The sequence below is a fragment of the Myxine glutinosa genome, chromosome 1, assembly GCF_964187855.1.
Source record: "Myxine glutinosa chromosome 1, kmMyxGlut1.1, whole genome shotgun sequence".
NCBI classification, from domain to species: Eukaryota; Metazoa; Chordata; class Myxini; order Myxiniformes; family Myxinidae; genus Myxine; species Myxine glutinosa.
The window spans coordinates 195,155,120-195,168,808 of record NC_136261.1 but is presented as its reverse complement, the minus strand read 5'-3'; the positions used below and the strand labels follow the sequence as shown (position 1 = coordinate 195,168,808).

At 44.2% G+C, this 13,689-nt stretch overlaps 1 protein-coding gene across 1 annotated transcript in view; it reads left to right on the top strand.

The window, feature by feature from the left end:
* ECPAS (Ecm29 proteasome adaptor and scaffold) overlaps window positions 1-13,689 on the top strand; it is a 305,571-nt gene that overhangs the window by 274,835 nt on the left and 17,047 nt on the right. Inside the window, exons 45-46 of the mRNA XM_068124669.2 lie at window positions 7,839-7,968; window positions 11,397-11,502. Coding sequence (XP_067980770.2) covers window positions 7,839-7,968; window positions 11,397-11,502 — 236 coding nt within the window. The remainder of the gene's footprint in view (window positions 1-7,838; window positions 7,969-11,396; window positions 11,503-13,689) is intronic.

Here is a 13,689-nt window from a genome sequence, read left to right as displayed (position 1 = left end):
ACACCATTCTTTCAGCACTGAAATGGGATTGGTTAGGGTGATTACTCATCTGTTCTTCCGCACAGCGGGAGACACTGTTTTGCAATAGTGTGTGCGCGGCGAGGCCGTACTTTGTCATCAGAGTTTCAACAAACTTTTATTTTGAGAATATGGAGAAGAATAAGTAATACATTTGAGGGTTTTTACGGCGCAGCCCTTCGGGCAGAGCCGTCTAGAACAGTGTTTGTCCGTCTGTATTTATGTATGTCCCCCCCCAAACGTATACCAATCAGAGCTGAGAATCTGGTCACATGACACGGTGATGTGATTACGTCTGATGTCATTACGTCGGTGCAGCGGCTGACTCCACACATGCCATGTTGATTTATACGCCGTTCATGCTGAACATATTGTCGAACCTGTCATATATCACAATCGTCATGCTCTACCTTCACGTTTTTCATTCAGTGTGAAACACAAACAAACAGATTGTTAAAATGACCATCAAATATCGAAAGCATTGGCGTTACGTCTCTTCCAACAATATGGTACGGTACGTATAGGCATTGGTGTTATGCTTCATCTTTGGACCGCTTCAGCCAAATTAAGCCCAGGTTTGTTAATACAGTAGTGTATCGTTTCAGTAGTATCGTTTTCGTAATAATAATAATAATAATATAGTGAATATAACACTTTAATCCCATTGTAGTGAATGGAAGGTTAATGGATTGAAGTGGTGTATGTTTCATGATCAATGATGAGCGGTGTTCGGCACTAATATTAATAACTGAGGAAATAAGGAATTCACCTCGGTTTTTTTTATAGTAATATCATTTTCGAAATAATGATAACGTAACGTTAATATTATGGTAAATGTAATCGTAACACTAATCCCTTCGTAGTAACCGCAAACGTACTGGAAGTACGTTTGCCACCCCCCCCCCCTCACTTTTTCACATTTATTCGCTTTTAAATGAATTTTCCCAGAAACTGCTTAAGCGATTGACACGAAACTTTTGACAAAGGAGCATCTCCCATTGGAGATTTTTTTTTCCAACGGTATCTATGATGTCATAGGGCATGTGGTATGGCAGCCATGTTAGAAAAAAGGAAAAATTTTGGACATGTTTTCTGGAACCACTCAACAAAGAAAATTAAAACTTGGCACAGGTAAGGAACTCCCCCATTGGGAATAACATTGGATAACGATGACATCATCGGTGCCTTAATGATGACGTCATAATTGTATGCATTGAAATTGTTATCCGATCAATACGAAAAAATTTGAGGGTGATCTACTAAGAAATTGGTCCATGAAATAAAAATGATGACGTCATCAGTGATGTGGTATGGCAGCTATATGTTTTTGAAAAAAAAACCTTCAAAAACCCTCTCCTCCGAAACGGCTGAACAAATTGATGCAAAACTTTGCAGGTATGATCGACCAACCATGTGGAACAACGTTTGATAAAAATTAACATAATAGGACGGCATTGTCATTGGATTGGGTGTCGTTCATTACCCGGCATAAATGCTCGCAGTTATGAGCGGAAGTTCTAACTCTTTGGTATTGATGAATATCTGTGACAAAACTCTACCGACATTGCTCGGTTATTCATTGTGGCTTCCTCTTCCATCCCTTATTATTATTCCTGATATCTGAGACAGAGCCTGGTGTTGGCTTAGCGGTTAGGGTTCCAGCTTGGGATCCTAGGATCCTGGGTTCGAATTCCGGTCGATCGCTGAATTAACGCCAGGGGGGTTGACTCAGCCTGTCATCCTTCCGAGGTCAGCAAATTGAGTACCAGTTCACTGGTAATTCCCTGTGTGTCGCAAGAGGCGACTAACAGGGTTGGCGGCAGGAAGAGCATCCGGCCATAAAATATTGCTTCAAAAAGGGGACCACGGTGCCCGAAAAAGGCCAACCCCTGCTCTGCGGGGAAAAATGGCCTCCAAAGGTGGTTCTTGTATCTGAGGCGATCCTTTTTATCAAGTAGAAATATCAGTAATAAATGATCAATCAATTCCTTATTTTTATTTTATTTTTATTAAATGGCAAATCTGAGCTAAGATTCATTCATTTCTTGTGCAGCCTGTGGTTTCTGGTTTGCATCATTGCTTGGAATGAGCTGTGCCACGAATGCAGTGCCCCCTGCTGGTTAGAGTAGAAATTTGTAATTTTTTTGAATAGCCGAGAGGCGAGTGAGTGTGCGTACCTCCAGGGATTCTAGACCATCCAGCCAGCCCTGAGCCAAGATAAGGCAGTAACGTTTCCTGCCGAGTCGGTAATTAGTAGTACTACCTCATCACTTCCGGTCCGGTCTGGAGAGGACGCTGGCGTTACTTGTTCGCCGCTTCTCCGACTGGGCCATTGTACATAGTTTGCTTTTCTGGTGGTCGTGGCGGATTTTTGACCGTTGGGTCTGCCCTCTGCTCGGTCCCGGCTCTGCTCCTGGCTTCGCCTGCCCGGCTCCTCCACTGTTTCCTCAGGCCCGCTCCCGTTGTTTGCGGCGGTGGCTGTTTGCCGCTGTGGTCTTGATTAGCGGCTGCAGTCGTTTGCCGCTGCGTTTGCCGCTTTGCCTCCTCGACCTTGGCCTCGTACTCGTCCCTTCGCTCCTGCCTGGCATGGCTCTGAGGTACTCCGCCGCAAGGCTTCTTCTGCTCAATACCCGCTCCACCCCATCATGCATCTCTGCCATCAAATCAAATGGACTCCTCCGACGACCCAGGTACATTCACCGTGGCTCCGGTCGTAAGTTTGTTTATTTGCAATCAGGTCACTCCATCCCCGTCCTCTGGTCGGCTCAGCGCACTCTCACTCTTCGTCCCAGCGCACCTGGTCACAGCAACGCACACGATCGCACCTCCTGCCTACGAACCCTGGCTAAATCACCTGAATTCATCCCTGCTGTTCAAAACAACATCAAGCTCACCCTGTTCAACACCCGGTCCCTCAACAACAAATGCCTCATCCTGAACGAATACATCCTGGATAACAAACTGGACTTTCTCTGTCTCACCGAAACCTGGCAACAACCTCTGGACTACTACACGCTCAACCTCACCACACCCAATGGATATTCCTACGTCAATAAACCACGCTCGGAGGGCCGAGGTGGTGGAATTGCCGTTATCCACCGTCAAGACATCAAGACCAACCTCATCTCCATCTCATCTGCTCCATCATTTGAACACCTGGCTTTTAAACTCTCTGGTTGCACGCAGTCAGTCATGGCTGTCGTCTACCGCCCTCCCAAACCACACCCATCATTCCTGTCTGACTTCTCCTACTTTCTGACCCAGCTATGTTCCCTCTCCCCCTCAATCCTCCTCCTTGGTGATTTCAATATCCACATGGACTCCACTGACTCCACAATAACCACTGACTTCACTGATTTACTCACCTGCTTTAACCTCACTCAACATGTCGACTTTCCTACCCATATCCGTGGTCACATTTTGGACCTTGTCTGCTCCACTGGATTAAATTTGCACCATCTCTCTGGCTCCGACCTCACCCTCTCTGACCACTTAGCCATCACTCTGACCATCAACATCCCCGCCCCAACACCAAGGCATTATCGCACAATCAACTTCCGTAAGCTAAACGCTCTTTCACCGACCTCATTCTCATCCACCCTCTCTGAAAAAATGTCCACTTCTCCCTTCATTGACCTCCACACCCCTTCCGACCTCACTGACTACTACAACCACACTCTCTCCTCCTGCCTTGACCAGCTTGCGCCTGTAAAAACCAAAACAGTTTCTTTCACCCAGTCTGCTCCCTGGTTTACCCCTGAACTCCGCCTGATGAAAACTCGTGCTCGCCAACTTGAAAGACTCCGCAATAAAACGGGTCTCACAGTTCACTCCCAAGCCTACAAGGACCACCTACAACACTACAAAGATGCCCTCTCCCGCGCCCGCTCTGCCTACTACTCTCAAATTATCCACTCTGGCTCCGGAAACCCAAAAGCACTCTTCTCGACAATAAACAAACTCCTCCGCCCCCTGAACACCACCACCCAGTCATTCACAGTAGACAACTGCATCTCCTTCCTCTCTTTCTTCCAACGCAAAATTGACAACATCTACAACAGCTTGACCACCGCTGCACCCGCTCCCCCTCCAACCACCTGCCCCCCCTTGTCCTGCCATCCCCTGTCTCGGTTCTCCCCAATCTCCCCTACTGACCTCTCTGAACTCCTCATAGGAATGAAAACTGCCACCTGCACTCTTGACCCCATCCCCTCCAGCTTTGTCAAAGCCTCCCTCCCTGCTCTCTCTCCACTTATCATTGCAACAATAAACACCTCCCTGTCTACAGGCATCGTCCCACCTTCCCTCAAAATTGCTGCTGTTACCCCCATTCTAAAAAAACCTGGTCTAAACCCTGACACCCTAAACAACTTCAGACCCATCTCCAACCTACCATTTCTGTCAAAAGTTTTGGAACGCGCTGTAGCCACTCACCTCAAACATCATCTCTCTGCCAATAACCTGTATGAAACATTCCAATCCGGATTCCGCTCCAACCACAGTACTGAAACTGCTCTCCTCAAAATCACCAACGACCTTCTCCTCTCCTCTGATGCTGGCAACCTCAACATTCTCGTCCTCCTCGACCTCAGCGCTGCCTTTGACACCATCGATCACACTATCCTCCTCACCCGACTTGAATCCACCTTTAACGTTACCGGCACTGCCCTCTCTTGGATTAAATCATACCTCTCTGACAGATGCCAGTTCATCTCCATCAATAACTGCAAATCCCCCACTGCTCCCCTCCCCCAAGGTGTCCCCCAAGGTTCAGTTCTTGGCCCCCTCCTCTTCATCCTTTACCTGTCCCCCCTCGGTCACTTAATCCGCCGTCATGGTCTCCAATTCCACTGCTTCGCCGATGACATCCAGCTTTTCATCTCCACCAAGTCCGTCTCCACCGCCACCCACTCTATCCTGACAAACTGCATCACTGAAATAAAATCCTGGCTTCAAATCAACTTCCTCAAGCTTAACTGTGATAAATCTGAAATAATCATCATTGGCCCAAAAACGCTCACAAAATCCACCCATAACTTTGCCCTCAACATCGACGGTATCCCAGTATCCACGTCCCCTCACATCCGGAATCTTGGCGTCTTCTTTGACCAAACCCTTTCCTTCGACAAATACACTAAACAGATCACAAAGTCAGCCTTCTTTCACCTGAAAAACATTGCCCGTCTCCGTCCATCCCTCTCCTCCACGGCTGCAGAAACCCTCATCCACGCCTTCATCACCTCCCGTCTGGACTACTGCAATAGCCTCCTCTATGGTTCACCCTCAAAAATCACCAATAAACTCCAATACATTCAGAACTCCGCTGCCCGTCTACTCACCCATTCCCGGACCCGTGACCACATCACCCCCGTCCTTTACAAGCTTCACTGGCTCCCCATCCCCCAGAGAATCCAGTACAAAATCCTCCTCTTGACATACAAAGCCCTCCATAACCTGGCCCCATCCTACCTGGCTGACCTCCTCTCCAGACACACTCCCATCCGCAACCTCCGCTCTGCTGGTACCAACCTCCTGACCCCCTCCATCCGGACCAAATTCAGATCCTGGGGGGACAGGGCCTTCTCCATCGCTGCTCCCACCCTCTGGAATTCACTACCTCACACCATCAGAGACTCCTCCTCACTCACCACATTCAAAACATCACTAAAGACCCACCTGTTCAACACTGCATTCAACATTCAACCCACAGCATTTAACCCCTGACTATCTCTTCTCCTTCTCCCTCCTTTTGCTTTAAATATTTCCCTATTGATTCTTGTCTTTTTGCAATTGTTGTTTTCATGTATTGTTATGCATTATGTTTGCCACTCTGTCAAAGCGCCTTTGGGCTTCTGGAAAAGCGCTATACAAAATAAATGAATTATTATTATTATTATTATTACCTTTTACCTGCTTGTTGGAGGTTATCAGTCTACCTGGGTGTCAAATTTGACTCTCAACTTATCCTTTTTAATAATTTCATTAATTTCGTCTTTCTCTCTAAATTTATTTAGCCTGGTGTTGGCTTAGCGGTTAGGGTGCCGGCTTGGGATCCTAGGATCCTGGGTTCGAATCCCGGTCGATTGCTGAATTAACGCCAGGGGGTTGACTCAGCCTGTCATCCTTCCGAGGTCGGCAAATTGAGTACCAGCTTGCTGGGATGAATGATCACGGTGTGTACCCCGGCTTAGAATAGGTACACCGTATCCCTGCACATCCTAAGAGCGTGACCAAGGGTTGGCATCAGGAAGGGCATCCGGCCATAAAAACATTGCCTCAAACAGGGAACCATGATTGTCATGGGGCCCACAAGGCTAACCCCTGCTCTAGGGGCGAAAATGGCTTTAATACGATCATTCATTCATTCATATTGATTCTCTAAATTTATTTTGGGCTCAGAATGCCAAAGAAGAACATCAACCACTAACAACAAGCACTAACAACCGCATGAACAACAGCACTAAAAACAACAAACAACCGCCACCACCATGGACCCAGAAGCAATGCCTACAATGCTGTGACATGATGATGATGATGATGATGATGATGATGATGATGATGATGATGATGATGATGACCACTCCTTTTTGCATCGTGACGATGCATAGGGCTGCCAAAGCACTTTCCTTGGCTATTGGGCACAATCCTGGATGGGTCTCCACTCCGACGCAGGATACCTGAATGGCTCATTCATCCCAGCAAGCTGGTACTCATTTCGTCGACCTCAGAAGGATGACAGGCTGAGTCAAACCTTCCTGGTATTAATTCAACGGCATGAAAGGGGCTTGAACACAGGACCTTGCGATCTCAAGCCAACAACCTTAACCGTTAAGCCAACACCAGGCTTCAATGCTCTGGAATACTGTCAATATTTTATATGGATGAGCACACTTTTACTAACAAGCACATCCCATTTATTAATTAGGAATCCCTTTTATAAAATCGGAAGTATATTAATTCACAGTGAGGCACCAAAAAAGACTCTGTCATTGACTGCTTCAGTGCTGCGCTGATTTGACAGAGCGCATTAGCCTAACTAGCCTGGTTGACATTCAAACGACTCGGGGTTCAAACACTTTTTTCTTTTTTTAAAATATGTGTATTTAAATTTTGATGAGATTTGTTCTCATTATGGACAAATGTCTTGCTATGTTTGACAGAAATGACAACTGTACAAATTTTTAACCTTTTGCAGAAAATATTCTTAACTTGATTGAAAAAAGATCAGCAATCGTTTTGTTTCGTACACTTTGACAATGATGGTGATAGCCAATGGAAGCCCGACTATAAGTATTTTAAAATACCTCTGGAAGTATTGAGATATCCCATGCTTCACTTTAACTTTATTGCAGGTAAAGTACAGCTACCAAAGTTGCATTTGTACTCTGATTGCAAATGGCTACGATGATTGTTGCAAATGGCTGCTGTGCATCATTACATTTGTTGGAGAATTTTCAGAAATATTGCATAGCCCCTGTAGTCCCAGCTTTTTACTCCAATTTAGTGTTTGAGATGAACATGAGTAATGCATTTGTCACTGCTTATCTGGGCCATTTGTGGTGATTCTTAATATTTCCTTGCATCAACATCTGTCAAAACAGCTCAAAGCATGTTAAACATTTTATCGTGTGTCAGGGTTGTGATGAAGACAAACTTTGTCAAACTGACATCATTTGCAGGCCCTGCTTAAGTGGCTGAGCTTTTTATTATTTATTATCTTTGTCATGATGAAACACTTTTCCCCCCTTTATTTCCCTGTAGTTATGTGGTTTTGAGGAAGTGGTTTGGTTTGTTGTTGGTTTTGCCTTTTTTGGTTGCAGTCCAAGCTTGCCCGAGAGGTCATTAGGGAAGAGAAAGACGAGGAACAGGAGAAACCTTTGAGAGGTCAACTGGAGATTTGTGTCATACAATGTCTTGGGAAATCTTGGCCGAAGTCTCCTTCAACTCAAGGTACTTGACTGCGTTGTTATAAACATCGTAATTCTTTAAACACTGGCTACTAGCAAACAAAGGTGGAATGATGCTGGAGGCCTTTCTTTGCTTGATCATGTCAGAGTCGACGACGACTGCTCTTAAAAATAAATTGTCATGGAAATGAAATTCCTGGAAGGATTAGAGAGGGTTGCACAGGCTTTGGTCCCACTCTCTCTGTTTCACCCATCTTGTTTAAATGGCACAATGAGTTGAGGCTATTGGAATGCAGCAGATGGTCATTTATTTACCTATTGTACCATTGCGCCATTCACATATTGCTTGTGCGGAGGTTTCTGTTGAGGCCCATACCCCTAGCCGTGTACTTGAAGTGAGTCTTCATTCAAACGCTACTCCAAAAGCCTTCTATCAATCTAAAACAAATCCATCAATTTTGGGCTTCTTAACATTATAAAATCTGAACACTGCATAATTGAGCCTGTTTGTCGGTCCTGGCATCCTGAGTTCGAATCCCGGTCGATAATTGAATTAACGCCAGAGGGGTTGACTCAACCTGTCATCCTTCCAAGGTCGGAAAATTGAGTACCTGCTCACTGGTAACTGGAGCACTGCGTCAGCGATGCAAACGCGCTTCCAGAAAAATGATACAACCAGCAGCCACAGGCTGGATATGAACAACAACAACCGCATAATTGGGCAATCTCCCAGGCAGACTAGTGTACAGGTGTAGTCTGTGCTCTGCTGCTTCTATCAAGGACCAGTCATGCATTGCACACCAACACCTTGTGGAACTACTTCCACAGAATTGTCAACAACACTATGATGTTAGAGGTTGTATGGATGATCGATCATGTTTGATCCAATCACTCTCACATTAATTGTATAACCGTGAGAGCATTTTATGTCATACAAACACTGAGGACCAATTACTGTAATATAGTTGACATGTTGATATGCTGCTGTAGTCATTGCCAATGTTGGCCGGACTTAGTCACGTGAAAAAGTAAGTACACCCCATGTAAAGTTTTGACTTTTTCAACATATTTCAACATACAGCTATTAGATCTTCATTTCAACAATATTGATAGATAAAGGTGATATAATATAACAAATATCATGAAACATTTACATTTTGTAGTCCATTGTGTAATTTAAATAAACATAAATGCAAATTTCGCATGTGGAAAAAGTAAGTACACCCCTACATTTATCACTACTTCAAATACCTAAAATTAGAATCAGGTGCACCAGCTCAGGTGCAAATGATTAGAACATCGTTAGAGAGGATCTTGGAGGAACCTGTCTTATTTAAACCTCAGACATTTAGTTTGGTTTGCTCTTTGTTGTTGAAGTGTGCGGCGTCACCATGCCAAGATCAAAAGAGCTCTCTTTGGCCTTCAGAAAGAAGGTTATAGATGCCTACGAGTCTGGGAAGGGATTTAAAAAGATCTCCAAACAGTTTGAAATCGATCATTCGATTGTCCAGAAGATCATCTACAAGTGGAGAAGATTCCAAACAACTGCCAACTTGTTCAGGCCAAGCCGCCCCAGCAAGTTCAGCCCGAGAGCAGACCGCAAGATGCTGAAAGAAGTCTCTAAGAACCCCAGAATGTCATCACGGGACCTACAGGTAGCTCTTGCCACTGTTGATGTCAAAGTGCACGAGTCTACCATTAGAAAGAGGCTGCACAATTTTTATCTACATGGGAGGTGTGCCAGGAGGAAACCTTTGCTGTCCAGAAAGAACATCAGGGCAAGACTAAAGTTTGCCAATGAACACCTAGGCAAAGACCAGCACTTCCGAAACAATGTGCTCTGGACAGATGAGTCAAAGGTAGAGCTATTTGGCCACAGTACCAGACGACATGTTTGGTGAAAACCAAAGACAGCATTTGACCACAAGAACCTGATACCAACTGTAAAGCATGGTGGTGGAAATATTATGGTTTGGGGCAGCTTTGCTGCATCAGGGCCTGGGCAGCTCACCATCATAGAATCCACTATGAATTCTTCATTGTACCAGAGGGTGCTTGAGGATAATGTGAGGCCATCTGTCAGAAAGTTGAAGCTCAACCGAAGGTGGACCTTGCAACATGACAATGACCCTAAACATACCAGTAAATCCACCAAGGAATGGCTGAAAAGAAAGAAATGGAGGGTTCTGGAATGGCCAAGTCAAAGCCCGGATCTAAATCCCATCGAGATGTTGTGGGGGGATTTGAAACGAGCTCTGCATGCAAGAAACCCCTCAAACATCGCACAGCTGAAAGAATTGTGCATGGAGGAGTGGGCAAAAATTTCTCCCATTCAATGTCAGAGACTGGTAGACAGTTATAGGAAACGCCTACTTGAGGTTGTTTCTGCCAAAGGGGGCAATACCACCTATGAGAGCCAAGGGTGTACTTACTTTTTCCACATGCGAAATTTGCATTTATGTTTATTTAAATTATCCAGTTGACTCCAAAATGTAAATGTTTCATGATAATTGTTATATTATATCACCTTTATCTATCAATATTGTTCAAATGAAGATCAAATAGCTGTATGTTGAAATATGTTGAAAAAGTCAAAACTTTACATGGGGTGTACTTACTTTTTCACGTGACTGTACTTCTGAAAATGTGATCTTTTCTATCTCGCTGACTCGCTATCTCGTTGACTGAGCTTTTGTCGGTCATTTGATGAGGTCAATCAGTTCGATTGGCTTCACATTGTCAAAAGAGTAGCTCGTAATATTTATGAGAACTAGTTCAACGGTACTAGGGTACTAGTTCAACAAAGTTTGTAGACACAAAATTCATTGTCAAAATCTGGGCTCTCTGCTCACCTTCACTCTTTCATTCCTCTTTTCTCCCGCCTCTGGAACAAACTCCCCCACTCCCTTCAATCCCACTCCTCCCTCCAGGTCTTAAAAACAGCTGTTCACCACCATCTCCTATCTTCCCCCATCCAAAACCTTGATCTCTTCTACCCCCATTAATTCACCCAAGATCCACTTTTCTGAAATACCGACTTCTTTCCTGGAAGTCCTTGCAGTGTCCATGTGTTTTTGTTTTTACCTCTAACACCCCCCCCCCCCCGTCCCACGCCTCCTCCCTCCCACAGATCTCCCGATGTCCCTGCTCTCAAATGTTGTACTCATGTGCTTCCACCTCTCTTCCCATCTTGTCTCCCGCTCCCTTTATTTTGTCTTATGTGTCCGTTTTTTTTTGTCATTAATATTAGCTCTTACACGAGCCTCGATGTTGTATACAAAAAAAAACAAAAAGGAAATTGTCGTTGGGGTAAGAAGGGGGGAAGGTTTTTGCTCATAAAGTGAATTGTTTAATACTTGTCTCTTTTGTCGAGAAGGTGTGTGTTATTTGATCATCTGCTCTGACCATCAAGGAGGAAGAGGATTCATTGACGTCATTTTTCTTCTTGGTTACTTTTGTTGCATTTTGCAGAAGAGTTTGCTGAGACTTTCTATCACCTCCTGTGCCAGCGCCTGGCTTTGTGCCCATGGAAGGAGCAAGTGGCTATCCTGCAGGCTCTGCACACCTTTGTAGACAGGTAATTTGTATGGACGAGTTGGTCGGTGAACATGACGTAATTGGCATTTATGATGTATTTTATATGCAGCAATACACTAATGTTATCTGGACTGAATTACCAAGAATGGAAATCACAAAAGGCTCCAGCAAGACGCATTTATACATGGTCTTTTACCTGCATTATTTTTTTATCTTCCAATACCGTTATGAGTCACCTGCCTATTTACATTGAAATGTTGGAATTTCAACACCATTGTACCTGTTGGCATTCTTAAAAGACAATGTTGTTGAGGGAGTTTGCATCCTCATGTGACATCTGACTGAATGCATGCAAAAGTGCGTCATTTGTGCACTTTCTAGATTACAGTCATGACCAAAAATATTGGCACCCTTGCACTTTTTTCAAATAATTCAAAATTTTCTCGAAAAAGAAGTTGAAATTGACAAAAGTATTTGGTCTCCACAATTCTTTATTTCACTGTTAAATGTTACAGAATCTTTGTTTTTGATTCAGAACTTAATATATCCTTTTAAATCAGAAAATGAACAGAAATGGCATTGATAAAATTATTGACACGACAGACTTAATATTTGGTGGCACAGCCATTGGACAAAATAACTGCAGTCAAGCGCTTCCTCCAGCCATGAATGAGCTTCCTAGACCTCTGTACTGGCAGTTTGAACTACTCTTCTTGTGCAAACTGCCCCAGTTCTCCCAGATTTGAAGGGTGCCTTCTCCCAGCGGCTGTTTTCGCATCTCCCCACGGGTGTTCAATGGGATTTAAATCTGGACTCATTGCTGGCCACTTCAGAACAGTCCAGCGTTTTGTCTTGAACCATTCCTAGGTGCTTTTTGAAGTGTGTTTGGGGTCATTGTCCTGTTGCAAGACCAATGATCTTTGACAGAGACCCAGCTTTCTGACACTGGGTTGAACATTGTGCTCCAAAATGCTTTGATAATCTCCTGATTTCATGATGCCATGCACACACTCAAGGCACTCAGTGCCAGAGGCAGCACAGCCATCCCAAAACATCACTGAACCTCCTCCATGTTTGACTGTGGGGAAGGTGTTCTTTTCTTTGAAGGCTTCATTTTGTTTTCTGTAAACATAGAGATGATGTGCTTTACCAAAAAGCTTGGATTTTGTCTCATCTGTCCACAGGGCATTCTCCCAGAAGGATTTTGGCTTGTTCATGTGTTTTGGGTCTCTCTCTTAGCAGTGGGGTCCTCCTGGGTCTCCTACCATAGAACCCCCATTCATCGAGTTGGCGATGGATGGTGCGAGTTGAAACTGTCGTACCTTGTGTCTGAAGGTCAACTTGAATCTGTTTGGCAGTTGATCGAGGTGCTTTCTCCACCATTCGAACAATCCTTCGCTGCAATCTTCAATCAAGTTTTCTCTTGCGGCCACATCCAGGGAGGTTGACTACAATGCCATGGGCATTTAACTTCCTGATACATTGCGTACGGTGGACACAGGAACATCAAGGTCTCTGGAGATGGACTTGTAGCCTTGAGATTGTCCATGTTTGGCTACAATCTTGTGTCTGACCTCCTCAGACAATTCTCTGGTTTTCTTTTTTTTCTCCATGCTCATTGCGGTACACACAGTGACACAAAACAGCAGAATGACTCCTTTTCTCTATTCAAACTGGTTGAATGAGTGATTTTTATATTGCAGGCATCTGCAACTCACCATAGGTGTTTTTTGTTTTGTTTCACTGCAAACCAAAGAAATACATATGTGGATATCAAAATATTTTAAAATTTCAACAATTTTCTGTAAGAAATGGGGCATTATTTGAAAAAAGTGCAAGGGTGCCAATATTTTTGGCCACGACTGTACCTGTGATTCTTCTTTGCTTTTCAGTGGCACTTGCAAGTTGCTCTAATGTTACGAAAAGTCTGTTTGCATACTGGCCACCACATGTAGATATGACCAAGTTGGGCAGGAAGATAATCCCCTCACTGGACAATCATTGGTGAGTCAACTGGGTTTTTACTGACAATTCAATAGGGACATTTCCTTCAATAGGGTAATTATCCCTATTCAATAATAGTCAGTAAAAACCCAGCACAAACCAGCTGTTCTAGGAGCTGAGAATTAAAATATTTAATACTGCTGCCTTCAGCCTGATATGACCCACAACCTCTAACGTGCCAGTCTCTTATCCTCACCACAAGCCCATCACTCTGAAATGTTGT